The sequence below is a fragment of the Nymphaea colorata genome, chromosome 10 (genome assembly GCF_008831285.2).
Source record: "Nymphaea colorata isolate Beijing-Zhang1983 chromosome 10, ASM883128v2, whole genome shotgun sequence".
In the NCBI taxonomy this organism is placed as follows: domain Eukaryota; kingdom Viridiplantae; phylum Streptophyta; class Magnoliopsida; order Nymphaeales; family Nymphaeaceae; genus Nymphaea; species Nymphaea colorata.
In genome coordinates, this window is record NC_045147.1 from 24,630,373 (window position 1) to 24,658,360 (window position 27,988).

General features: G+C 41.1%; 3 protein-coding genes and 1 long non-coding RNA gene across 4 annotated transcripts; 2 read left to right on the plus strand and 2 right to left on the minus strand.

Annotated features, from left to right (window-relative positions):
- Positions 1–672: 672 nt before the first annotated feature.
- On the minus strand, positions 673–2,106 carry LOC116262769 (uncharacterized). Its single transcript, XM_031642262.2, has 3 exons — positions 1,733–2,106; positions 1,175–1,419; positions 673–1,075 (listed from the first exon to the last, which is right to left on the minus strand). The coding sequence occupies exons 1-3, from the start codon at positions 1,982–1,984 to the stop codon at positions 883–885; spliced, it is 690 nt and encodes a 229-aa protein (XP_031498122.1). The 5' UTR covers positions 1,985–2,106; the 3' UTR covers positions 673–882.
- A 6,586-nt stretch (positions 2,107–8,692) lies between these two features.
- LOC116261926 (uncharacterized) lies at positions 8,693–10,330 on the minus strand. The gene has a single exon (XM_031640875.2). It carries the CDS (start codon positions 9,498–9,500, stop codon positions 8,835–8,837), a length of 666 nt encoding a protein of 221 aa, XP_031496735.1. The 5' UTR covers positions 9,501–10,330; the 3' UTR covers positions 8,693–8,834.
- An 863-nt stretch (positions 10,331–11,193) lies between these two features.
- On the plus strand, positions 11,194–12,505 carry LOC126410478 (uncharacterized). Its single transcript, XR_007574535.1, has 2 exons — positions 11,194–11,556; positions 11,746–12,505. It is a non-coding gene; the product is annotated as an uncharacterized LOC126410478 (long non-coding RNA).
- Positions 12,506–18,853: 6,348 nt separating this feature from the next.
- LOC116262543 (uncharacterized) lies at positions 18,854–26,034 on the plus strand. Its single transcript, XM_031642000.2, has 8 exons — positions 18,854–19,520; positions 20,689–20,836; positions 20,949–21,099; positions 21,182–21,307; positions 21,407–21,487; positions 24,544–24,736; positions 24,899–25,169; positions 25,571–26,034. Exons 1-8 carry the CDS (start codon positions 19,329–19,331, stop codon positions 25,795–25,797), a joined length of 1,389 nt encoding a protein of 462 aa, XP_031497860.1. The 5' UTR covers positions 18,854–19,328; the 3' UTR covers positions 25,798–26,034.
- Positions 26,035–27,988: the final 1,954 nt, after the last annotated feature.

The following is a 27,988-nucleotide window of genomic DNA, read 5'->3' on the forward strand; positions in this document are numbered from 1 at the left end:
TGTAGCTTCGGAGTCTCCACAGCAAAATAGAACTCCAGCCAATTCCATGTTTACGGGCTCTTCATTTGTCCAATGACTTTTTGCGTATTCTTCTCTCCTACCAGCAAGTACTAAAACATTTGTTTTATCAATCCAGCTTACACTTAATACACCTACGTGTAACTTGGTTTCTGTGCAGCAACTTGAACACAGAGAAGTAGCAACAAACTTGCTCAAAGCCGTCTCTACCGATGTAATTAAACAGAAAAGCCAAAAGCATTTCTGATCTCATCTCATCTCAAAGCGCGGGATGAAGCAACAAAAGGGAAGTTTGGGGAAAGCACAAGGGGGACATGCCCGTTAAGATCTTGAATTGATCCATGTGTAGAACCACCAGAGCAAGAAAGTCGGTTCTAACTTCTAAGGAGGAGGAAATATCAACATTGGGCGAACCCTTAAGCTTCAACCATTTAACAATCGATTTAGTTAGCAGTGGAGTTACTTAGCACCACGAACGAGGAGAGGTGGACAGAGTCATCTCCTCAACCATTACATATTTTTCCAGTGAACCATCGTAACGTACTGAAATACTAAACCTTGGAAGTATCTCTACTGCGTAAACGAGCCGTCATACATTTCCCACACTCCGATTTCAAAATACATGCCACCGTGCACCAATAAGAACAAAAAATATGCTATGCAGAACACCAAACGGCCGCAACCTTTGCCCTTCCAATTACAGGTACTTGTCTACAGTTGATATAAAGTTTGAGAAATCGATGGAAAAGGGATTGACAAACTAGTAGAATTCGAAAAACCAAAAGGGGAAAAACATAATAAGATGGGAGATGGGAGAGGAAAATTTTGCCCACTGAATACGTTAAAGGAGAAGAGTTGTATCATCTAGTTTTGAGAGTCGGTCTTGCTTGGTAGGAAAAAGCGTTCCCACCATCCAAATTCATATTTGGGATAAGGTGCTTCCCACTTTTTCAGGGGTGGGAAGCGAAGTTCTGTCGGATTGCAAGCCAATGCTTCTTGGAGACTGTCTGCTTCATACTCCGAAGATAGAACTCGATCCAATTTCAGCCTAACGAAACTGCCAGAAAGAAGCATTTGATAACATGAATCACCCTCATCAATTATAATCTCAAATTCAAGACGAGAAAGAAAGAAAGAGAAGGGATTAGGGAGTTACGAGATCCAGCCAGGATCAGTGGAGACCAGAGCAACGGCGGGCCTCAAAAGGCGATTGGTGAGAGAGGGGAACTTGTCCAAGAACTTTGGCTCCACCACCAACCAGAAGTCGTGCTCCTTCTTTCGCTCGTTCAAGTGCCTGAGTCTCTCGAACAGGACCTCCTTGAAATGCTCTTCCTCGTCCAACAAGAACTTGGCGTTGGCAACCAGAAAGTAATACTTTCCTTCAGCAGTTCCACATTTCTCCTATAACCGAGACAGGAAAGCATGTGCTTAGAATCAAGCAACCTCACGATCAATGCCCAACAGTTGGACTTGGTATGTGTTTGCTACCAGGTTAATACTTTCCAGTAGTGTCCAAGTCTGCCAATGCGTTTGGCACGGCTCTAATTACGGAGAGGACGTTTAGTAACAACCAGGGACGGGCCGGCTGCATTCTATCGAACCCAATGTTTATGCATGCGTTGCAAAACGAAACGCCCTCTCAAGTTTATATAATTTTGTGGAAAAAAAAAAAAAAGATTTTCGAGAGAGAGAGAGAGGGAGAGGGGTTGGTTACCGTCGTCTCCTTAGGGCTTGATTCTCTAGCGACGGCTCTGGTTTTCGACAGCAGCAGCGGAGGGGAGGCGTTCTGCAGCTTTCTGAGGGATAGGAGAGGGCGAGGCGGAGGCAGCCTGTTGAAGAAAGGAGCAGTATGAGGCAGGGGAGGTGGTGGAGCTGGGCAGGCGGGTGCAACAGATTCAGCGTGGCTGCGAGAGAGGGGGAGGGCAATGCGGGCACAGGAGCCTGATAGATGGAGAGTGGTCGCCATGAGAGTTGGTGGAAGGGCCTCTGTCTGTCTTCTTTCTTAGGGAGAGGGACTCTGCTTCTCATTTATTGGGGGAGTCAGAGAGGGGATGGATGAGAGTTGAGAGGGATGGCGATGCTGCTGGCCCTGTCTAAGGCGGAAGCCCCACCAGCAAATCAAACTCGAAAGAAATCTGAGAGCCCCATCATTGCCTCTAGATATGAGAGGAACCACGATTCTGCCACTCCCTTTGAGTTCCCAAACAGGAAGTGGGGTGGCAATCTTGCGGTTATTAAGTGGAGGTTGGAAAGACGCAGCATGAGGGCAACTGGGCACCTTATCCATCGGCAAGGCCGAAGGCACCATGTCTGTGGGCTGCGGAGTCCGGGTTTTGTCTCCAAACCGCTGCACGCTGCAGCTGCTTTGTGCGTAACAAAATTGCTTCTCTTGCAACAACCCATCCAATGAACACAAGAAAGAAACTTGGGTGATTCCATTCAAGTTAGCCCCATATTCAATTGGAACGAGCGTCTTATTTTTATTAATATTGCATCTTTCTTTTTAGAATTTTGGCAACTTACTGTTGAAGTTGATTTGAGTCGGTCCATCTGCTAACTGTTAGGAACAACACAATAAACATTCCTCTCGCACTCTCAAGAAGGGGTTAGAAGCAACAAGGAAGAAGACAACGATTTACGTGATTCGGAACAATAATCTCCTACGTCCACGGTCGCACAGATCTCTTGTATTCTCTCTCTTCTTCTATGAACACACACAACAGACACACTCAGCGGCGGCCATCCTCAAAACATAAGGATTAGGGCAAACCCGCATTTGTACAAAATGACCCACCCGTGGTATTGTAAATGAGTGTCCAGTATGAATCAACTTCCATACACCAACACTAACTTGACCTCTTCCCTGTTTTTATTTGAGATCCGATGGCCTGTATCCACCGAAGCTCTTTGCCGCTTTAGTTCAATCCTTGACCACATATGTTATTGCAGGTCAGAATGTAAATGCTTGGGAGGGAAACGTATACACAATCAATTCCAATGAAACTAAGGATAGAAATAAGAAATTGTATCAAATACGGGTAAAGCGTGTGCATAAGGATCCATCAATTCATGTTCAGTGTTTGCCCTGAATTGAGGTGTCTTGCTACCATGAAATCAATTATCTAGCTAAACATAACATGCTGATGACAATAACAAGTGGAGTGAAAGGAAGAAAGAGCTCTAAAACTCCTACGAAGTGCCCATTGCATGTAACCCGTGAAACACTGATGACTAGACAATTTAAACAACCGAAAAAGCTAATAAGTAACGATAAATGCAGTGAAACACAACTTCCTTCCAATCATGAAAGGAATTGAATTCTCGACAATGAACAGACAAAGCTTCGTTTTCTTTTATGAACAGTTGGAATTTGTTTGCAGGTCCGTCTTAAACTTTGAGTGCAAGATTGGTGTAGGATTTCCAGATCAAGGGCACAAGAGATGGTTGTCAGGCACTGCATGTTGATGACAAGGTAAGGAAGAAGTGGCCCGGAATTCTTGTTCGGCTCTCACGAGCAATCTATATCTTACATTGCTACTTTCATTTTTCATGTTGTTTAAGTTCTTCCACCTTTTCCCCTTAAACAAATGATCCGCTTTTGAAAGATCACTGATTTTAAGTTAGACGAATGATGAAATTGTCAAAACATTAACGAAAAAACAGCTCTCCGTTTAAGTCAAAGGACTACTATAAAAATAAATATGATACCAGAATGATATTAAAAAAAAAAAAAGAAAATATAAACTATTGTATACTAGTTGTTTTCTTGTTTGTAAAATCTAATTGTATAATATTGTTATTTTTATGTTGGCCGACCTAATAATCAACGTTCGATGATCATACATATAGGATGTATGATGATATAGACATCGAAGTCTAACTTTTATAGCTTATCAAATTTATTTTAAATATCGAAAATGAACTTTGGTATTCATTTCCAAGTTGATTTCTGAACATGAAGAATTGAACGTATATGATTTTTTTAACAAAACTATCAACGTAAATCCAATATAAAAATGAATTTCTCATATCTCCATTAATTTATTAGGATAAAAAAGTTAAGAGCCTTGATTTTGATATCTACATTGGATTTTTATGTTGATTAATATTAGGCGTGTCAACAAAACGATCAACTTTTCGTTTTACAAAAAACACAAATACGTAACAGCTTATGTATGCGCTTTACATTGTAACTGGAAGATGGGCGACCCCTTTGCCCATATGCTATGAACACACTCTTGGGGATGTTTAGCAAAGGAAACACTATTCCTTAAATATGTGTCTCATTGATTGAGGCAAATTTACAAGACAGACAACAGAATGTAATTTTCATGAATTTGTCTCAATATTTGAGACATACTCATGCATGGAACACAAATGGTACGCTCCTTCAAGTGTTAACCCATAAGAATGGAAATGTAGTTCTGTGTTCAGAGTAATATTAACTAAAATACTCTTTTAAAGGAAAAGAAACTCCCAAATGGAAGAGTGTAAAGGAATATTTAAAAAAAAACAAAAAAAGCTTCCTTCTATGTGCATTCGACTCAAATACCCATGGGTTGTGTATCAAGGACAGAGTCAGAAATTTTTGTTATAAGTTGGAACTACAGTGTCAAAATTTTAACAAGGGCAAAAATATAAATTTTCAATTTTTTTTTTTTATGTATGTAAATGTATGAGATATGAAACAAGGGCCATCTTTGTAAATTTGAGCTCGATACCCAACGCATCCATTTTATTCAGGGCTGAACATACAACGAGCTTAGAAGATCAATGGCCGACTTTCTCTGATAGAAAGGTCAATCGTATTGTTTTCGAACTCTCCGTCCCTCTTCCAGCCCTTGAATGCCCATGGAAACGATAGCTACTGCTTTTTGATGTTCATACTTACCACGAAGCTATTCTTAAGTAACCAACAATCCGGAGAGTTTAATTCGCAGACTCAGGCTTCCTGATCATTTTTTTTTTTATAGCTTCTTATTTTAAAGTAATAGAAGCTACTAGTCATGGTCACACTAGCGCAAATCAGCACCGCTTGCCTTATGCCTTCCAAACCGAATGCAGGTTGGACTTAATTGGATTTTTGTATAAATGCACCTTTGTGGGCATCAATCGATAATCCAAATTGGACGTTAGGGGTCCTCTCATTGAAGTAAAAAGATGAAGACTGGAAGACCAAGTTAATTTAGACCGAATAGGATGATCAAGCAAACTCTCTACGTCTCTCTCCCTCCTCTTCGGATTCCAATAAGATGTATATTTAACATATCCAATTTGTTTGATGCTTATGTATTTAAATCAAATTTGAATTTAAATGTGAAAGACTAAAAGTCCATACTGTATCGGAAATACTCAATTCACAATCCGAAATCCAACTTATTATACTGATATGAATGTGATCCATTGACATACTAAGTAAAATGCTTACACAGTCCAACAAATAATTAATAACAAGAAAAGGATGAAAAAGCTATCAGCCAAGTCCCCGTTGCATGTAACCATGATCACTTCACAATCTCACCAACAGAAAAACTAAAAATTGAAGGGGAAAATGCAATGACGTAAACTTTCCCGCAATCATGGAAGAAATCCAACTCTCAAGTGTCGACTGCCGCTTGATCGGTTTCCTTTTGAAAAAGATTTTTCTACAAAAAGCCTTGAACTGGTTACAGATCTGTTTTGCGAGTGCAAGACCGCTCCAGAACTTTCAAACGGTAGATACTGATACTTGTCTGGCACTGAACGTTGACGGCGAGTTTGCGGTGGATGAACCCCAGAAAGGAGAGCTTGCCGCCGATTCTGGTCCGGCTCTCGAGGTGAATCTCACCTTTCTTGACCTCGTCTATGAAAGTGCTGTTGGTTGTGAGCTTGTCCGTCTGCACGGTGATGTCGACAACGATGGTGTCGGAGGCGGCGGCTGGAATTTGGGCTGGCCGAATGACGACCTCCCCAACTTGAAGGCTGTTGAAAAAGAGGGTGGTGTAGCCATCGTGGATAGTGAAGCTGGCGCGGTTGGGGTTGTCAACAAGAACCTCGATGTGGAAGGTGATGTTGAAGTCGACGCGCAAGGGACGAAAGGTGATGTGGGGAGCGGCGCCCTCGACTGAGGTGGACTGCACGCTGATGCCTGGACTCTTGGGTCTGAAGAAGATGGCTACGAAGAAAATTGCTGTGATCAGGAGAAGCAATATTATGCCAAAGACGACGCCCACGATGGTGCAGCACCGCCTGTTCATCGTGCGGCCGCTACCTCCTCCTTACGCTCTCCTTTTCTTCCTCACTTACTTTTGGTCGTATGTATACATGCATGACACCGGCGTCCACCTTTTTTCTCCATGAAAATTTTCCCTCCCTCTTATCTACATCTCATTTTCGTACTTTCATTCCTTTTTCACGTTTTTTAAATCCATCCACTGCTTTTGCTCTGTATTAATTTCTAGATTTTTTTGGCCATCAGAATTGAATGTAGATTATCTTTTCGACAGAAAGCTGCACGCTGTTCAATTTAACAAAAAAGTTATATTTTGATATTTACATTAAATTTGTTAAACTAAAAAAGTTAGAGACTTTATTTCTAGATCCTTCTAAAATCTTATACCTATTATATAATTTTTAAGTTTATTATTAGGTGTGACAACATAGGATCGGCTTTCTGTTTTTCTTTTTACACTTACTTATATGGTTGATCTACATGGGGGCGGGCCGCTTCTTCCGCATGCCATCCTCCAGCCGCGCTTCGCGTTCACGGTGGTGGAGTACACGCTGCTCAAATCCGCCATGTCAACCTCTTAAGCCACGCCATGCCTTAGCCATAGTAATTGTTTCGATCAACAACTACTGTTGTGTTACATAAAGAAAATTTAATATTTGAAACATCGACAAATATGCATCCACTTACGAAGAATAACCATTCTGTTAAGAAGCACAAAAATAAGACAACAATGCCTAGGACGCTTATTTACATTGTTAAGTTGGCTAAATTGATGCTTACATCCACAGGGAGCTTTCTCCCATTGATTTCTTATTCAAATGATAAACATATTACAGGCTGCAATGTAAATAGAGCCTCTTGTACAGATGCAATAGGAAGAAGAAGCAAATGATGAAAGGATGACGAAGGATCATGTGAGAGTCATAGGAAACAATCGCAACAATTTTAACAAAAAAGTGCTGAGATTTGTGATAGATCTCAACTACAAATTCATTTTTACTCCATATACGATTATTCAAAACATTTAAAGTATATTTTTTGTTGACATCGAAAATCTCTTGAGGGGAGAGAGAGAGAGAGAGAGAGAGAGAGCAGCTTCAATTCCTAAAGATTTTCTTATATTTTTATTCCAAGATTAATTTTTGTGACGATACTTTTTGAGATTGACAATCATTATCAGATGCGAGCATCAGGCCATCGACATAAACCAGGTTGTTGTGGTTGGTCGTGCCTTGTTGTGACAAAGATAGAATGATCTACTTCACTTTTTAAGAAAAGCAAAGTAAGAGCTTGGCAAACGAAGCCTGGGGAAACTTTAGAAGACAAAGGATTTTCAAATTGGATTTTACCTGTATACTAGGAGGACGTCCCTATTGGAATTTCCATGTAAACTTCAGGGGATCGACATGTGCGATATCAAGACTTCAACCTTTTATTCGCAAGACTTTTGAACAAATGAACACCCTCACATCACATCACATGCTGAGTGCACACACTTTTGCATTTAACCATTAAACTGAACCACTGTTGTTATGTTTAATATTCTCGTACAAGCATCTGTACACGTTCTTTTCGTAGTAAACCTAAGTTAACACGGTATTTTCTCGCTAATTTGTGTTTGCGAAGCCAGAGCTACCAACGATGTGGGTTGTGACTTTTTTTCTTCTTCCTCCCTTGTACCTTTTAGACAGAAAATTGATTGTTTTAAGTGATGTAGGGTTGAGTGATTGAAGGGGTCTGGTCTGGGCGGCACCTCACCTCTCTCCTTCAAAAAGTCACTGAAACCCTAAAAGCAAAAGCATCCGATGGTTCCTCTTGCGAAGAAAGTCTATATATACTAGGTGTCCGGATCGTAGCTGCTGTTTAGTTTCGCACTTGCATTTTGACCCAGAAAAAGAGCAGGGGGTCGTGGACCATCCAATCCGTTAGGCGTTACTCCAGTTAGGCTGCTCTGCTGGGTGGGTAGTTGAGCACTTTACGGGTGAGTCGCTCTTCTTTCGTTCCAGCTAGCTTCGTGATTAATGGCAACAGAACAGAAGAGAAGAGAGCATTTTACAAGCACACACACCATCTACCGAAAGAGCCTCGCTGTCGCCGCACATCTGACTGACTACTGTTAATTCCTCAGTTCAATTTGGTTAACCGACTGAACGCCAACCCCTTCTCCTTCATCGATTATCTTTATATATGAATCAAACCTGCAGCCTACACGTTTTCTCCGGACGGGCAGCGGCGATTAGATTCCCAACGGTCTTACTGAGCTGTGAGAGAGATGAGAGCTCGTGAACTCGGTTATATTTCTCCCTGCATTGTTTATATATAATGGTCATTCATTTCCTGAAAACCTAACTACGGAGCCTACCTCGCCATCTCCATCATTAGAAAAGGGGAAGAAAAAAAAATCACGGGCCGCAACATACGGTGAGGAGATCCATGTAATGTACCTCCTATTCACGCATCACATGACAAAAGACAAAAACACCTCGAATCGATCGTTCATCACCATAACCATGATCTGCTCTTACCCCTCTGAGGTAGAAAGCTCAAGTCTAGCGGTCAAAACAGAGAAAGCAGGGAAAACAAAAAAGAAAAATGAAGCGATACTTTAGTACTTGGTCTTGTATTTACAGTCCGATTTCTCGACCGTCCGATTGCGCATATCGATGGACAGCTCGCAGTCGGTGTAGGAGACGAGGTGGATCTTGAACATCCTGAGGATGGTGACGGTGCCGGAGATCTTGGTGAAGGCCGTCATGGGCAGGCTGCCGGCGATCGCGTCTGTGTAGGCGTTGGAATCGGAGAGGAGGCGGTCCGCCAGGATGGTGAGAACGGAGTGGGTGTCGATGGTCTGGCCGGGGAATATCTCGCCCGCGGGGATGTCGGCCTCGCCGACCAGGCGGCCCCTGTAGTAGAGGAGGGAGGAGCTGTTGTGGTACTTGAAGCTGACCTTGTTTGGGTTCTTGACGGAGAGGCCCAGCTCCAGCGTCACGTTCAGGTCCACCGACAGCCTCTGCAGGTTGAACTTCGCGTCCAGGCTCCTGAGGTTAATCGAGTTGACGGCAGTGACGGCGTGCCTCGCTCTGAAGACAGTGAGGCCAAGCACCAGCAGCACGCCGAAGAAGACGAAGAAGGCGATGATCCCGGAGTAGAGGAACGCCTTCTTTCTCTTCCTCAGTTTCTCGTCTTCCTCCTCCTTCTCCTCATCTGCTTCCCCCTGCGCTCTCTCAGAGCGGGCTCTGTTCTTGCCCTTGTCGATCTGCACAGAATCCATCCAAAAGAGGTGTGCTACAAGTGTAGAACGAGGAGGAATCAGCGATACGAGTAGGAGCCTACTAAAGGGCGTTGAGGTGCGGCTGCACTTGAGGGAGAGAGAGAGAGAGAGAGAGAGAATCTGTCGGGGGTTGGTTTCAGATCATGACGCCGGAAACGACGGTTTTGGTGCACCGGAAGGCACATGCATGTGAAAGAGCGGAGAAGCAGAGGGAGGAGACCGATCTCTTGCTTTTGGGGGTGCTCTTGTTGGCTTATGTGTTCTAATTGGCTTTTGGGGTTGTCGCCAGACGATGAAGACCCACCGGGAAAGGGAAGGCCTCCACGAGGCGATGATTTTGTTATTATTGCCTTGTTTCTAAATATTTTACTACCATCCCCTCGCGGTTTTCCCTTTTTTCTTTCGAATTCGATATGAGGATATTGGTTGGTTCGCTTATCGCTAGCGAGGAAGTTAACGCACTTTACCATACCATGGAAGACCGCTGTGTCTGCGGCGGGGCCCGAACTGGAGAGGTCTCTCACAAAAATAACTTTTATTAGAAGAAGGAAGATGGAGGAAGCAGAAGAGGGAGGGAGGGGCACAGACAGGCAGGCAGGGCCTCGCTACCCTTATTCGAATAAGGGGAGAGTTTTCCGTTTTGTTTTGTAGGGAGGGGGAGGGTCCGTTGGTTTCTCTCCGCCTGCCTTGCAGTGGGTTCGGTCACCGGCGGTGGTCAGTGCCTCACCATCACGATTTGATGGATGGAGTGGAGCTCACGGTGGGACTTGCAGCCACTGCCGAACAATAAATAACCTCTTCCGCCTCCTGTCAGAGATGACGTGGTTTTCATCAGAAAGATGTTGCTCTCGCCATGTGATGTGCCCTAGAACGGAAACGAAAGAACCAATCAGATTGGTTGGATCCCATCAGGCCCCATTTTGCTTCTTACCATTTGCATTTGCATTTACATTTACAGCTCATGAGGTGGTGGTTGAGCACTCCAACAAAAATTCACCTTCAACTCATGGTTTTCATAAACTGTGCATTTGAGACCGGCAGAATTAACGTCACTAGTGTACTACTATACTTAAAATCCCCAAGTCTCAAGACTCTCAAATCGAGGGAGAAGAATCTAACTTGACATTTGTAAGTTTCAAGATTACAAATCTACGGTGGAATTGTTGCAGCTTGTCAAGATAGGATTTCAAAAACCTCCACAGCTAAGAAGATGCCTGCGTCAGCTGAGCTGGAAGCTATCAATAACGCATTCTTAAGGTTGTCAAAGGCTCGAGCGTGGAATAGGAGAAGATATGAAATGCCAAAGAGAAACTGAATCTAAAGCCAAAAAAAAGTTAAACCCCAAGACATCCAGTCCAGCCCATTCCCGACCTTAATTGATTGTAAGGAAGGATTATGGGAAACGGATGGCAGGGCCCGTGTGTTACTTACTCTTTATCTTTACCTCCAGTAGGTTGAGGACAGAGGTAGCTTTTCTTTTCTTCTTCTTTTCTATTGTAGCATTGGAGATGAGGTCAGAGTGGGGTCGGGGTGAGGAGCCCTAGTACAGTAGTAGTAGCATCTTACAGCCTGGACTGGACCAATCACACAACACATCGTTCAACATAGAATAATTGAATCTGCCCGTTGGAACAAAAACTCTAGTCCCGTGCCTTTCGTTAACTAAAAACAATTCCCTCATCAATTTCTTTCTGATTCCGCGCTCTTGAGCTTCCGTCTCCCGAAAGTTGGTCATCCCACACTAACTTCCCTCTCTCTCTCGATTTCTCTACTTACACTAGCTTCCATCTGCTATCATGCCAATATTTTCCAAAATGGCGTTCGATTCTTTATCCGATTCTTCTTATTGTTGGTTTGTGAACCCATCGATTTCGATTTTTACTTTTTTTTACTAAGGATATGAAGCATGCAGTTTGTTGAGTAGTTTGAAAATGGTGAGGTTTGATGGAGAGGGCCGCAAATCAAAGGATTCAAATTAAGGAGGTGGGCGTCTGGTAAGGGGTTGTTCGGGTTGCTGGTGATCGGTTAAACTTGTTGGCCGCTCAAGACTTTCAAGGTACGGAACTAGGACCCTCCTTAATAAGATTAATTTCCTATTATATTAAGCAAACACACTTCTCTTTAAAAGAACCAAAAAAACAAAAGGCACAAGTAAATAATTAAGGATAAACAAGTGACGATGCTGTGGATCTTCGCCTTAACTAAACAGGCCAGCCCGGCCGGCTTCTGTGGGTGTGGATTACAGATGATGACATCATCCATCATTAAGTTTGATGAAGTTGAGATATATCAGTGTGTGGAGAAGAAGGAACAGCAGCACAGGCAGCATAAAACAAGGAGTAGCTTTCTTATCGATAAAAGGTCGCCAATAAGAATTAGCCTACGCTTCTCGTCTCATGTACGCGTGGAATGATGGCCGCTGCCTGCCTTGTTCCAAAAAGCTCAGTAGACCAATCTTCCCCCTCTCTCCTCACCGCCTCGCAGCTGGCCGCTGCCCATTCTTCCACCCTCAGCTTCGGAAGGCAGTGGTGTGAGCTCCTTGTGGCGGCTACCACCAGCTGCTGACCCAGTGGTCTGGGGATTCTGTATGCGTTGGGCAGCTTCCCTACTACTGCTATCCATAACTTAAATTGCAGCCCAGACTCGCGCCGTATTGTATATTTTCAGGTACCGTCTCCTCTGCAAAGCAAGATAGCCAAAGGGAAACTGACGCAAACACAAGAGGGACACTACTTGCTGCACCTTTCGCCATTATGGATCTCATTCTGCTAGATTGACACCAGCAGCCTGCTGCAAAAGGAATTAAGATGAGGAATTTTTGTTCTAGCCATAATCACCACTCTTGAATATGTGTGTTTGTAGGTCATGCTCCCCCTTGTTCCTGCAGTTTTTTATGTAGCAAATCTAAAATATAGTTTCTGGAGACGCGATGGAAAGAAATATCTCTTTGCTTAGATAACCAATTTATACCCAAAAGAAAACGTGACCTTTTCAAATTTATGTCATATATACCACATAACGATAGCTTGTTTGCGATTAAAAAAAAAAATTCTACTTGAATATGCAATTTCAATACCCAAAAAATAACACAATTTTCCCAAATCCTTAATATCATATCCAGAATAATGATGACATAGTTTCCACTATTTTATTTATGCTGTCATTCTCCTCACATCCTAAAAAATTTTTGCAGATATTTGGAAGGCAAGTTTCAATGTTGCATATACTTACGTACAAACTTTTTTGTTTGTTTCTAAGGCGCCTTACCGATCGATCTGCTTAAAATTTTGATGACCTTGTGTTGTATTATAACGTTACTAACACTAAGAGGTATAGGAAGATGGGAGGAAAGACGAAGGACGAATGTTGCATGATAAAATGTGCAAAAAAATAGAGTATGAACAGAGGTGAGAAAGAGAGAAGGCAGTCTTACGTGGTTCGGCTAATGGTGGCCTACATCCACGAACAGAGAGGCGATCTTCCTTGCTGTTGTTTAATTACAATATGTTCTCTTCTTTATACTGCAAAGGCCAAAGCGTATACCGTATACCGCAGTTGCCTAAAAGTGAAGAGAAGCTCAATGTTCAAAACTAATTGAGGCACCATCCTTATTCATTCAATCAATGAATAGGTAATCAACCTCTCAACGTCTCTTTTAATTTTATCACCCCCCTCAAGTGGGGAGTAGAAGTTATGACATCCCCACTTGTCAATTGCGAGTTGAAGTTTTGCTTTTGTGACTCTTTTAGTTAATGCATCAACAACTTGCTCAACTCCATTGATATAAAGCGTTTTGATTTTTTCAGATTCAATTTTTTCTCTGACATAGTGACAGTCGATTTCAATGTGCTTCGTCCGTTCATGAAAGACTGGATTTGTGGAAATATATATGGCAGCTTGATTGTCGCAGAACATGTGCATGAGCTTTGAAACTTCGAGATTCAGTTCTTCAATCACGTTCTTGGTCTAAATGAGTTCGCTAGTTCCTGCTGCCATAGCGCGATATTCTGCTTCTGCACTGGATCTAGTCACTATTTTTTGTTTCTTACATTTCCAAGCTACTAAATTTTCACCAACAAAGACACAATATTTTGTAGTTGATTTCCTGTCGTTGATATCTCCAATACAGTTTGCATCTGTAAATCTTACTATGTCTAAGTTCTTATTCCTTTTGTACCAAAGTCCTTGTCTTGGAGAGCCTTTGATGTATCGAAGAATGCTATCAGTAGCCTTCATGTGTGATTCTCTTGAGCTTTGCATATACCAGCTAATCACATTCACAACGAAAGAAATGTCAGGTCTAATGACAGATAAATAAATAAGCTTACCAACTAGATGTTGAAATACTTCCCTGTTGACCTCTGGTTTATCCTCACATGGTCCCAATTTGAGGTTTGCTTTGAACGGAGTGTCGGCTGGTCGTGCTTCCATTTTTCGAGTCTCGTTTAATATGTCTAGTGCATATTTTCTTTGACAGAGAAAGATGCCTTTGTGTGATTGGGCTATCTCAATTCCAAGAAAATATATGAGTTTTCCAAGATCTTTTATATCAAATGTGGTTCTTAAGTAGTGTTTGAGATTGAGTATGCTTTCAACATTATTACTTGTTATGACTATATTATCTACATAAATCAACACAACAGTGGTGTGTTCTTCATGTTTCTTTATGAAAAGCGTGTTGTCAATATGACATTTGCGATATCCAAAGTTGTCTAGTGCCTTACTTAATTTTGAGTATCACGCTTTAGGGGATTACTTCAGACCATAAATAACTTTGTTGAGTTTGCATACATAGTTCTTACCTTCATCTGGATGCCCTGGAGGTAGTAAAACGTAGATTTCTTCACTAAGTTCACCTTGCAAAAAGGTATTCTTCACGTCTAATTGGTCCAGCCCCCAGTTCAAGTTACAAGCCACCGATAATAGAATTCTCAAGGTATTCATTTTAACCACGGATGCAAAGGTTTTGTCATAATCAAGACCCTTTGTTTGAGTAAACCTCTTGGCTACTAGACGAGCTTTGTATCTTTCTAGTGAGCCGTCACTCTTGTATTTGACTCTATAGTGCCATTTACATCCAACTACACTTGAATTTTTTGGTTTTGTAACAACCTGCCACGTCTTGTTGCGCTTTAGGGCCTCCAATTCTTCATTCATAGCCTTTCTCCAATTTGAGTCCTTAGCCTCTTGACAAGTTTGAGACTCACAAATTTTATCAAGACTCTTAATGAAGTTACTATGTTTGGCTGAGATCTGATTGTAAGAGACAAAATTACTGATGGGATAGCGACTGAAGGAGCTAGTCTCATAATCTGCCAGATGAGAGGGCACTCTTCGAATTCTCTCAGATCTTCTAAAATGCTCGTTAGTTGGTTCATCATTTTCAATAGAGGTAGTAGGTTCTCGATTTTCGGTAGGACTTTCAATTTCTAGATGAGTCTCTTTAGTGACCTGTTCATTAATAATGGAAAAAAATAAATCATCAAAATCATGCAAGTTAGGGGATTTATACTCCCCCTGACCTCTATCACTATCATTTTCTCCAAAGTATGAAAGTTTTTCATTGAATTGAACATCACGCGAAATATAAGTTTTCTTAAAAATATGATCAAAACATGCATACCCCTTGTTTTTGGAGTTGTAATCAACAAAGACGCATTTGATTGAGCAATAACTTAATTTGTCTCTTTTTGCATGATGTAGCCACACATGAACCACACAACCAAACACATGCAAGTGATCAAGCTTCGGTTCTTGCCATGTAAGCTTTCCAATTGGACTAGTATAATTAAGGTGGTTACTAGGAGTTTTATTAATTACATAGCATGCAGTAGAAACAACATATTTCCAATGATTTTTGGGCATATTCATTTGGAATAACAAGCTCCTAGCTACTTCTAATAAATGTCTAGTTTTTCTTTCAGACACGCCATTTTGTTGAGGTGTGTCAACACAGGATGTTTGATGATGTATACCATACTCGTCTAAGAAAAATTTGAAACTAGAATTTTTGAACTCGGTACCATTGTCAGATTTAAAGCATTTTATTTTACGATTATATTGAACTTCAACCATCTTATAAAAAGTTTGAAAAAGCGATAGTACCTCTGATTTGTTTTTCATAAAATAAACCCAAGTGGATCTAGAGTAATCGTCAATGAACATAACATAGTATCTAAAACCATCTAGAGAATCCACAAGCGCAGAGCCCCAAACATCAGAGTGAATGAGATCAAAAGGTTGTTCACTAATAGGATCTGATAAAGAGAACTTAGGTCTGGTCATTCTAGCATACTTGCAAATATCACATGTATGATTATCAAAATGATGTTTGGAAAATAAATAATTTAAAATCCGAGATGATGGATGACCCATTCGTTGATGCCAGATTTCTCCCTCATTCAAAGTAGATGGCATGGTCAAGAGCTGCAATTTGGTAGAGTCCATTAACTAGGCGTCCCTCACCAATCGTCATCTGAGTCTTCCGATCCTGAAATACAACATTAGTAGAAGAAAAAAACACATTGCAGTCCAATTCTTTGGTGATTTTGGGTACTGACAACAAGTTAAACTTAAGTTCAGGCATTATGAGGACCTCACTAGTATAATTTTTGTTCAACAACAGATCCTATGTCATAAGTAGAATGAGGAAAATAGAGATAAGCAGGCCATATGATCAGTGGCTCCTGAGTCAACAATCCAATGAGTGCTGGAATTAAAAGTAGCGTAAGTCATACCTTTAGCTTGATCAGAAGTGTTCATAGAGATTCCAGCGGTCCTTTTCACTTAAAGTCCCATTATCATTTCAGCAAAAGTCTCCAGGGTGATAGGATTGTTTGATGAAGAAGCCATGAGACTGGTCTGATCATCCTCCCTTTTAGCCATCCCTTTTGAAGTCGTCTTGGAGGCATGATTAGTCCCTCTGTCTGGTTTTCCATGTAGGAAACGTGAGCAAGAACGTATCTTTTTTTTTTATCATTGGACACTTCTTGACTGCTATAGTTGAGAGTGCCCATTGCTTTTCTTCTTGACTCTTTTCACATGATAAGAGCACAAACAAAACTTAGTGAAGGCAGCTCATGTGCCATGAGAACTTGACTACGAAGATTTTCATAGTCATTTGGTAGCCCAACTAGAATCTCAAAGATACGTTCTTGCTCACGTTGCTTCTTCGCTCTAGAAAGATCAGTAGTTAATGGATTAGGAACATCCATCTCATCCCAAACTCCTTTCAAGGTACCAATATATTCACTAATAGGGACAACCCCTTTTTTTAGACTTCCTTTTATTTGAGATAATTGGTACATGCGAGCAGTGTTATATTGCTCACCGTAAAGATCTTTGGCAGCCTGCCATACCTCCTATGTGGTGTCTAAAAAATTAAAACATGATGCTATCTTGGGCTCCATAGATTTGATGAGCCAAGAAGCAACAGTGTCGTTGGTAGATCACCACTCACTATATTTCAGATCATTAAGTGATGGTCTCTTTGTGGTACCATCAATGTATCCGAGTTTGGATTTTCCACTAAGGAATCAGGTGACTGCCTTAGACCAAGATAAATAATTGAGGCTATCAAGCAAGGTATTGGTAATCTTAAGATTATGGTTACCTTGCTCGTGTACAACAAGTCTATGCAATGATCCATTGCTGCCTTGTTTAATGGAATGATGTTCATTGTCGTGTCTTGCTCCCCCTTCTTGCTCCATAAGTTTCTGCTTGCTTTATAACTGATTTAGTGCCTAGGATGAATGAGTGTTGCTCTGATACCATGATAAAATGTGCAGAAAAACAGAGGATGAACAGAGGTGAGAAAGAGAGAAGGCAGTTTTACGTGGTTCGGCTAATGGTAGCCTACATCCACAAACAGAGAGATCGATCTTCCTTGCTGTCGTTTAATTGCAATATGTTCTCTTCTTTATACAACAAAGGCCAAAGGGTATACCGCAGTTGCCTAAAAGTGAAGAGAAGCTCAACGTTCAAAACTAATTGAGGCACCTTCCTTATTCATTCAGTCAATGAATAAGGTAATCAACCTCTCAACGTCTTTTTAAATTTTATCACTGCAACCTCCGCTGTACATGTCCCCATAGAGAGAAGCCTATATTGATCATCAAGGAGGATGATCCGAGCCAAACGGTAGGGAAAGAGGAGCTGTTCCTCGTAATTATAGTGGATTGCTTTCTTCTTGCAGCAGCGGCAACGATCGAGTCGAGCACCCTCAATATGGAACATTCTAGTGTTGGAGCCAGAAATTTGTGGCTAGTATTTTAAACTTTAAAATTTGAAAGGCACCGTTTTTAGTTTAAATGAGTGACGGGTAATGAGACATAGCACAAAATCTCAATAGAAAGGCATCTGATTAATTTCAGGAGCAGGTTCACTTGCCTTTAGATACAAGCTCAACTTCTGGCCATAGCCGTTTGCATGTCGCGCGCCACTTGCTGATTTTCCGATCAAAAGGACGACGGCCAAATTGGATGCAGGGCTCTTAAATTAAATGTTCTTCTTCTTCTCGTCAAACGGCCGCCCGATGGAGAGTTGAAAAGAATTTAAGATTGCTCCAAGTCCAATTGCTTAATTTAATTTGAGGAGGGGGCCGGGGGAGGGATGCATGGGATACCTTACCTTGAGAAATGTTGCTGCGTTCCATACCCACCCGCAGTGGAGGCTTTCATGTCAAATGTTTTTACTCAACAGAAACATTCTGAATCGCAGGGGATGGTCGACTTAAGGCACGTAGGGTTGCCCATCTTATGTTCATTGAATATTGGCATGCTAAAATCGGCACTTAATGGAATCCACACTAAAATCGGCACTTAATGTTCATTATTGAATATACTTTCGTTTTGCCTTTCTAAACTTTCAGAAAAATATAATGGAAAATGCAAAGGATCTATGTTCGACAATTAAACTTCACTCTGTCCAAACTCCAAAGATCTGATCTAAAACCAAAAGAGGAGGAATTACCTTAATAACATGGATTTAAAAAATCAAGAGATCGTGTTAGATCTTTGCCAATTAAACACCACAATAACGATTGGCACCATGCCAGACACTAGGTAACAACTAAACGCCACCATTTCCAAGGAAGGAGACTCGTTTTTGCCAAGTATATCAACATGATAATCTGCTAATTATGATTTGCGTCGAAAAAAGGATGAACGCGCGCAAATGTTAAGGACGAAGTTGTCAAAATAAGGAGAGGGAAAGAAGTGTGCTTGCCTCTTCTTTCAGTTGAAATCATGGATGAGTTTGAAAAAACCTAATTTATTTACGAGAAACTTTAGGATCACGTGCGCCGTTGGCTTCTCGATTTTTTTTCCCCTCTAAGCTTTCAAATTTTGTAATCGGGAAATGGGGGGACGGCCATTGAAGCGGAATTGAAAAGGACGGTCAAATCCAACAGAGGACGTCCCTCTGGGGTTACCCCTCGCTTTGTTCTCTCGCTCTCTCAGCCCCAACCCCGACGCCTTCTCCACCCGCTCCACCTTCCCCCGCCGACCATCCTCTATCTTCCCCAATTCTTCCTATTCGACTCGGGCGGACACCCAATCCGTGTCACAGAGAGAGAGAGAGTAGGCGGGGTAGGGTACTTGTGCGGGTTTTGAGGGAGGGAGAAAGGGAGGTGGGGATTTCATGTGGAACAGCAGCGACATTGACGGTTTCATCGCCCAATTGAACCTGAGATGCCGCCAAGGCCAGAGACTCCGATCGATCCGCGGGTTTCTCTAAGGGTAGAAGGAGGAGGACCACTGGAGGGGAAGGGTAGCCTGCTGCTTGTGCTTGAGCTTTGGTGTTAGAACGAGTGGTGGTTTCGAGGTGGTGATGGGCGGCAAAAAAGTGTCCGTCCGCCCAAGCCCTTGTAGCGGCCGTCGGATCCTCGCCCAGAAGAGGCCCCACTCTGACGGCGTTGTCAACAGCGTCAAGAAGCTGCAGCGCCGGGAGATCTCCTCCAAGGGCAGTCGGCTCTTCAGCAAGAGCAACGCTCAAGAGCGGTTTAGGAACATACAGTTACAGGTTTGGATCCCCATTCCTACCGCCCCTATTACTACCATGTCCCTCCTGCACCCTTCTCCCTCATTTTGGTTTCTCTTATACTTTCTTTTGTCTTTTTGGTTTTTTTGACTGAAATGGTATTGTCAGCGTCCTTACTTTCTTTCTCTATTCATTCTCTTTTCATCTTTATTTGTTGGTGTATTAAGGAACTGGGCACTTTACTGTGATTGTCGTGGCGGAGTTGAAACTTCCTCCTTCAAATTTTGAAGATGCCACGTAGTTTTCATCTCTGGTTGCTGCCATCAAAGCGATGCTAAATTTTAGGGTGGTCTAATGACCCCTTAGTAACTTGATTATTTTTCTCATACTGCCCAAAACATTGTGACTTTTTTTTCGCTTTATTAGGATCTCTGAGCTGTGTGAGCAAAATGCTCTAAATTCTTTTACATCTTCTGTTTCCAGTAGTTCTTCACCTTATGCAACTAGTGCAACTGACGGCGATAACCATCTCCTTCCTTATCAAGTAGTAAGAAGAGTAATTGATGGAGGGGAAGCTGATTGCAGTTGCGTACATGTTTTTCTCTCCCACAGCAGCCTTGATCATGTTCATGGCTGTCAAGTGTTACACAGTACTCATAGTGTGACATCGGCTGCTTTCACAGTGTACCGTTGTAGTGCAAAAATCTCGTAAGCCAAAATAAGAATCAATTATGACAGGGAAAGTGAAAGCATCCCAAATGGATTTTATGAAGCAATTTCATCAGTTAATTTATGAATGACTGGGCCAGTATCTTGCGGGTTGCCACTGTGAGGCATAAAGCTGCTCAATCAGTCAATCGGCTGTGCATAGAATTTAATCTTCCATGTGATGAATTCTGTGATAAAAATTAGAGTGAAAAAATGAAATGATAGTTAATGGTAGTCAGAAAAAATAAAAAGTATTTCATCAACCATGAGGAAAAAGAGAATGCAACCCTACATGCATGTGAGCATGCATGAACCTAGAATCTGTTTCGCTTGCCATAATCTTTCTTTTCATGAATCAAGCTTTCATGCTGCAAACCACGAGAAACAAGATTGTGTGGTTGAGATATTCCTGTGCTTTGGGTAACATATTTATAATTTTAGATATTTTTCTTGATTTTCCATCTTTGCTGGATTTTGTCTTGAATTTAAGGCTTTCCTGCAGGAAGAATTTGATACTTATGATCCCAAGGTCGATTGGTTCTTGCAACTTCACTTCCTGAAGAAAAGATCTAGAATAATTGAAATTGTTGCAGCACATGACATTGTTTTCGCTCTTACACAGTCTGGTATATGTGCGGCATTTAGCAGAGGTTTGCATTTGGTTTGCGCTACTCTGAAAATATCATTGGACTGACGAGAGAAATGCTTTCTTAAAATCTCCTGAAAATGGTTGACCCGTTTAAGCTTGTTCATTATTTGCAGAGACTAACAAGAGAATATGCTACTTGAATGTGAGCCCTGATGAAGTCATCAGAAGCTTATTTTACAACAAGAACAACGAGTCCCTTATTACGGTTTCGGTTTATGCATCTGATAACTTCAGCTCTCTGAAGTGTAGAACAACTAGAATTGAGTAAGTATAGGTTTTTTGCTTATGCATTATGCCCAGTAAGTTTCTTGGATATGGTTCATAGAAATCTGGCAAAATTTCTTAGGTATATCCAGCGTGGCAAACCTAGTGCCGGTTTCCCACTTTTTGAGTCTGAGTCCTTGAGGTGGCCAGGATTTGTTGAATTTGATGACGTAAATGGAAAAGTTCTTACTTATTCTGCACAGAACAGGTAACCATACTGAGATTTGGGTGTTGTTAGATAGCTCGAGTGTTTGAGTTATCATCCTAATGTTCTCTCTTCCTTCCTGTCTTGTTCCTGTTGTTCTAGCATATACAAGGTGTTTGACCTCAAAAACTACAAGCTGTTGTACTCAATATCAGATGAGCATGTTCAAGAAATTAAAATCAGGTGAAATTTGCCCCCTTTCCCTATTTTGTGTGTGTGCATGCACAGATAGTATACTTTATCATTTAGTGTTGATATTTTGTTTGCTAAGGAGCAGTGTCTTGTCTTTCCTTTTTTATGTTGAAAATGTGATGAAGACGTGAAATTTCACCACATCAATAGCTACTAGATTGTTGATCTTTTGTATGTTTTGAACTATGTTGTTGAGACGGGCGTGTCGACTAGGTGCCGCCTAGTCGCTACTCCACCTGCATTGCCTAAGTCCAAGCAGCTAGGCGATCATTACACTTAGGCACACGCCTCATTAGGGCCCAGGCACAACTAGTCCAGCCTGCTCCTAGTCCATAGAAGTGCAAGAATCTCTCAGCGGGGCTCTTAAAGACTATTTAATGAATATTAAATGGGTGCTGGAGGCTGTTGTGGTGCAGGTTTTCTACATTAGGACTGGATCGTATCTTTCTTTGACTATTTGTTCTATTCCAATTTGTGCCTATCTGCTTGCTAATTTGGCTAGTGTGTTCTGTTCCAGTCCGCCTTCATAAATGATAAACCTTCACTTTCAGTGCTCACCTTGTGCTCTCTCTTTATATTTATATTTTGTAATCATGTGCGAACGATTTACAGTTTACTGATGTTTCGTTTTTTTACTTTATATTTTGTTTCCACTTGCAACAATTGACTGTTATTTATATTTGTATTCTGTTTATATTGTTTATATTTATATATGTAACTCTATTATATATATTTTTTTCATTAAATTAATTATGTTTATTAAGTTTATATTATATTTATAGACTGTTTACCGTTTACATAATTTTTTATTAGGTTAATTATGTTTTATATTGTAATTCAGCTTCATTGTATTATATAATAGACTTATTGTGTGTGTATATATATTTATATATATATATATATATATATATATATAATACTTTGTACTATTAACCTATTGTACTAACGTTTTCTCTATTTTTCTGTCATGTAATACAATTTATTTGACTGTTAGTATGTTACGACTTACAACTTACAAAGTTATAAATTATAACTTTGCATTTTGCCTTGATTGTACAAGTATAATATAAATGACTGCTATGGACTGTTGTCATATTGTATAACTTAATACAAGCTAATTAATAGCTTCATTATTATGATTGCTGTCTCCGCAGGTGCCCCTTCTTCCAATGGTACAATAATTCCTATTCCTATTCCCTTATTCCTTTTTTGGTTTATCTACATTCTGGAAATGCACATGCAAGTGGAGTGTTGGTCAGAGCAAGCCACCCTATGTTCTATTACCAGACAACAACATGGGAAGAAGTTCATCTAAAATTAGAGCTAGAAACACTGCATTTCGTTTTGTTCCCATTCTTCATTTCCTTCTTCTCGAAACCATAGAGGACTTCTCCTATTATGCTCTGTTTTGCCTAAGTGTGCCTAGTCACTAAGTGCAGCCTGTCTCCTGGCTGCACCTTGTGGCTTTCATAACATAGGTCATGAAACATGCGTCTTATGTCCTATGGACACTTCACTTTGTGTGCGTCCTCCATTGGCTAGGGGCTTTGGTATAGTGGGAGGCAAGTGTCTGCCAACTGCAAGTCACTGGTTCAAAGCTTGTGGGCATCAAAGTCAACTGTGCAAGCCAAAGAAGGCATAGGCCCTGAGGGCGGGGTACTAGCATTGGGGTTTTATGCTTCCCCGTGAGCAACAGTCTCTTGGCCAGGGTTCGGTCTTGCCAGGTTAGTAGCTGTATATGAAAAAAAGAAAAGGCACTTCGCAGCCTTCTTGGTCACAATCCAAGTGTTGTCGGTTATTGTGAATACTATGCATTCAACTTAATCACTTGCCTTTTTATTATCTTGTTACGGTAGTTTTTATTTACTTGAACTCTTTTTCCTTATATATCTATCATTGTCTTGCACATAAGTTTTGATTTTATTTTGCAAATTGATATTTTAAAAGATACTGATTATGAAATGTTTCTCAAGAGCTTGTACTTGATGAAATACTCATGTCCTGTGGGTTTAGATTATGTTATGCCAAGTCATGGTAGGTTGGGTTGTGTCGGAACCATTCTTTCTGGAAAGTGGACAGTCATTTTGCGAACCTGTATCACATGCAGAGAAGCGTTATCCATCTCATTGCCATTTCACAATCTGTGTTTGTATGCTGTCTCAAGCTGTCCTCTTCATTAGATTTCTTGGTAGTTTTGCTTTGCATTGTCACTCTTCCATTAATATCCATGTAAAATAGCTAAAAGGCTACAAAATATTCACATACAGTGTCTACTTAGTAATATGTGTGTGTGTGTGTGTGTGTGTGCATGCTGCATGCACTTATCCTTTTACATCATGTGTGAAAATGCATCATCCTTAATATGAACATGTGCTTGATCATTGTTGTTAAATCTGTACTATATCTGTGGTGGAGATTACTTAAACTATATATGAAATTAATTCAACTATTATCAACCTTCTTTCATCAACTTCCAGCACACAATTTGTTTTTCTTCTTTTTTGGTTTACTAAAAATAAATGTGGGATAAACAATACCTAGTCTATTGTATGTTCTGTACTAGATAAACCATGATAAGTATATCTGTCAGTGTGGGAATAGAACATGAGGATATTTTCACACTTCACATACGCTTGAACATGTTTGTGTGTGTATCCTTGTGTATGTGGCATGTGACATTGTGAATGTGTTGTGCAGCTGAACTTCATCGCCACCAAGACTAGATAATCTTCCCACCGTTGACAAAATTATCGATTTTATTTGGAAGCTTAATAACTTGGATATAATCAATTATCAAACTGGTTAATGACTTAACTGGAACTCGTGTTCACAACGTTTCTTTTTCAGTTCATACATGTCCTAGATTGGCAATTGATGTACATGTAGTTGATGCCATGATGTTTTGTGTATAGAGGAGTTGGGGAACATAGAGGGAGAGAAAGACAACATTTTGTGTACAGGGGGTGGGGAAAAAAAGAGAGAGAGAGAGAGAGAGAGAGAGAGCGCTCTTTTATAGTTTTTGTCTTAACCCTTGTTTTGTTAAACAGCCCAGGTATCATGCTACTAATTTTTACTAGGGCAAGCAGTCATGTTCCTCTCAAGATCCTGTCGATTGAGGATGGTACAGTCCTTAAGTCTTTCAATCACCTCCTGCACAGAAATAAGAAGGTAGACTTCATTGAGCAGTTCAATGAAAAGCTTCTTGTCAAACAAGAAAATGAGAACCTTCAGATACTGGATGTAAGTCTCTCCCTCTCTCTCTCTCTCCCGCCCCCTCTCCCCCTTTTATACGTTCTTTTTGTTCAGGATACCTTGAGCATGGTCCTGGGTCCACAGGTTTCGTGTGTGAATACTTATGCCCATGCTTTCTTCATGGATTATTAGTTTCAATTATTTTTTCAGGTGAGAAATGCACAGTTAACTGAAGTCAGCAGCACAGAGTTCATGACACCATCAGCATTCATCTTTTTATATGAAAATCAATTGTTCTTGACATTTCGTAACCGGACAGTGGCTGTCTGGAATTTCAGAGGGGAGCTGGTTACTTCATTTGATGATCACCTTTTATGGCATCCAAACTGCAACACAAACAACATTTATATTACTAGTGACCAAGACCTTATAATTTCTTACTGCAAGGCTGATCCTGATGATTCCTCAGTGGAGGGAACTGGTATGGTTTTCATAAATGTCTTTGTTGTTCTGGTTCATATTGTTGAGATTAATGTCAATTTAGTATAATCTGAATCGTGGGAGCCACGTTAGGGTGGAACTGAATTATCTCTAGGCATCGATGTTTCTCTGTCTTGGTGTTTTTGTTCTCTTCACCAATAACTTATCAGCGTAGGAGGTTCATTTATACCATGCCATGTTGAAGCTTAACAGGCCAACAATTGCAACAAGAGCCACATCTACTGACTCCCACATGCCCACATGCACATGCACACACACACACACACACACACTCTCTCTCTCATACTGACTCCTATGCAAGGTAAGCAAAGCACATGCACATTTGTACATAGCCAAGAATTTGAAACATCTTCAACTCAGACATTTGTTTTCTTCTTACAGCTGGTTCCATTAATATTAGCAATATCTTGACTGGAAAATGTCTGGCAAAGATTCGAGCATGTGATCCGAATGTTAATATTAGTCCTAGAAATCGGGCAAATGCTTCCAAGATCTGGAGCAGCGTTGCAGAAGCATTGGAAGACATAACAGCATTGTTTTATGATGAAGAAAGGAACGAAATCTACACTGGTAATAGGCTTGGACTGGTTCATGTGTGGTCAAACTAGGATGCTGATTGGTTCCAAGAAAGCAGCTGAAATGTACACCGGAGTGCTCGCTGGGTTGGTGTATGCGCTTGTATCATTATATTGTCCTGAATTATTCTTGGTTGTACCATTGGTCCAACATCTCCTTTATGATGGCCTTGTATCATTCATTGTTGTATAACTGTGCACATTTAACCTCCCACTAATTGTCTATTCGAAGGAGAATTCAGCTGGCTTAGCATGGCAATTTCGTGTTTATGTTCGAATGACTCATCCCACGTTGTTTGGATTATTATGACGCTACAGACTTGGTAAGGTGGTTTTCAGGTCCGATGAGCAGTTGTAGACTTGAGGATTGGAATGGCTGTTCTCTTGCTTAAAACTGTTTCATCGGAACGTTTTGCAACCAGGGTGTCTTCCATTTAGGGCTTTGTGGTCAAGAAAATGAATTTATCACTGCGGAAGTTTTCTTAAAATTTTTGAAACCTTTGTTTCGGCTGGAAATTTTCGAAGATTATTTGCTTGATTTGTGAAACATGAAAGCTGCCTTGTCTATACTTTGCTATACAAGTTCAAAGACTGTATGTGCTTTTGGAAATTGAATCATATGCACTTTAAAATATGTTAACGTCTTACGAGTAATCATAAATTTGCCTGAGATTGTAGGTGTCTTTTCATGTGCTTGGAGCACAGGAGAGATTGTACGATCAACCGCACGGGAGTGGGTTTTTTTTTTTCCTCCGTCTTCTAATGATTTGTTTTTACCGTCAGAATCTTTTTATAGCATCAATTACTGCTGTCAGCCCAGACGAGAATCAAGTTGCATGTGAGTTTCGATGCAAACCTGCTGGGAGAGGGTTATTGCCAAAAAATCGAGCTATAAAGAACGAAAAAAAAAGGAAACCAATTATACGGTTTGAAGTTGAAGCAAAGCTGCTCATATAAAATGATCAAACGGTTCTTAGCGTCTGATGGGTAGTTTTTCGTGGGGGGCATGTTGAGCAAAGTCCATTTATGGGAGGAACCTCTGTACATGAGAATTACTTCCTTCTAAGCTCATGCTCCTCTGTAGGGAAAAAGGAAATCCTCGGTGCCAAAGAAAATTTTCCAATGCGGCAGATCATGCTCCCCTTGGCAGCTCCAACTTTATAGCTCCTTTCTCCCACACAGAAAGCAAATGGATATAAGTGCCATAAATACTCGTGGTTGGTCAAGGTTCAAGTTAGAAGCCATGCAAGATCCACCATTCTACCTCCTTCCGATTTGCTGCCTAAGTTTTAATGGGAGATTAAGTTGTCCTTATTGTTGCTCGACTTCGCTTGCGGGGATCCCGCAAGACTGGAAGTTGTCTTCTTTGTTGCTCGACTTTGTTTCCGGGGATCCCCGAAAACTGTAATTTGAAGGAGAGGGATGTGCGGAAGTGATTGGCTGTTAAGAAGGGCGGTACGTTGGAAATGCAGACATGGGCTACAGCACATGACGATACGCCTGCTTGGCATTTTCCCCCCTCCCTGTAATATGCTCTTCGTAGTGCGTGTGAGCGTGTGTGTGTGCGCGCACGCATGCAGAGCGTTTGCTGTTGAATAAAGCAGGTGACATGAAACGTGCAGTAGATGAAGGGAGGTCGCCTGCCATGAAATTAGAATGACATATGGGGAAATTGCATATTTCGCCATGAAGTGTCCCTCTCACTCATCAATGTTCGTCCCACGCGTCCTCGCCTGATTATGCCTCATCTTTTAACCAGGGAGTGGGTTGAGGCTGTCTGTGGCTAGATGATCCTTCTCCTCCAACTTATATCTTTCATTATAGGCTGGCAGAATGTCTAGTCCTATCCTACGTAACATAGAATTCGTAGTTGCATATTGTGTCTTTGCTTCTCATTCGAATTTCTTATGTTGGAACTAAAAGGCAACAGTTGGGAAGCCAGTTTGTTTGGAGGTTCAATGCGAGAATGCAAGAAGTGGAAAATGAGAAAGTTGATGGGCACTCACTTTTTGGTATTCACAAAAGGGCTGAAGCCTGAAAGTTCGAAGGCGAAAGCTCTGTGGTTCAGCATTAGTCACATCAGGGAACAGAATGTGGGGTTCATTAATATGGAGACGATGACAGTACTGGCCGTCGGTGGCGCAGCTGGTGTCCGATTTTGACGTACACAAGCGCAAGGTGCCAAGAATTCAAACCACAACACATAAAAAAAGTTTCTCTCCAG

Bases quoted from the DNA above. Each gene is read 5' to 3' on its own strand.
- LOC116262543 (XM_031642000.2), top strand. From the start codon at position 19,329: ATGGGCGGCAAAAAAGTGTCCGTCCGCCCAAGCCCTTGTAGCGGCCGT. The intron at 21,100-21,181 runs GTAAGTATAGGT...AAAATTTCTTAG, and splicing joins TGTAGAACAACTAGAATTGA to GTATATCCAGCGTGGCAAAC. The intron at 21,308-21,406 runs GTAACCATACTG...CTGTTGTTCTAG, and splicing joins ACTTATTCTGCACAGAACAG to CATATACAAGGTGTTTGACC.
- LOC116261926 (XM_031640875.2), bottom strand. From the start codon at position 9,500: ATGGATTCTGTGCAGATCGACAAGGGCAAGAACAGAGCCCGCTCTGAG.
- LOC116262769 (XM_031642262.2), bottom strand. From the start codon at position 1,984: ATGGCGACCACTCTCCATCTATCAGGCTCCTGTGCCCGCATTGCCCTC. The intron at 1,420-1,732 runs GTAACCAACCCC...TCTCGGTTATAG, and splicing joins CAAGCCCTAAGGAGACGACG to GAGAAATGTGGAACTGCTGA. The intron at 1,076-1,174 runs GTAACTCCCTAA...TCTTTCTGGCAG, and splicing joins ACTGATCCTGGCTGGATCTC to TTTCGTTAGGCTGAAATTGG.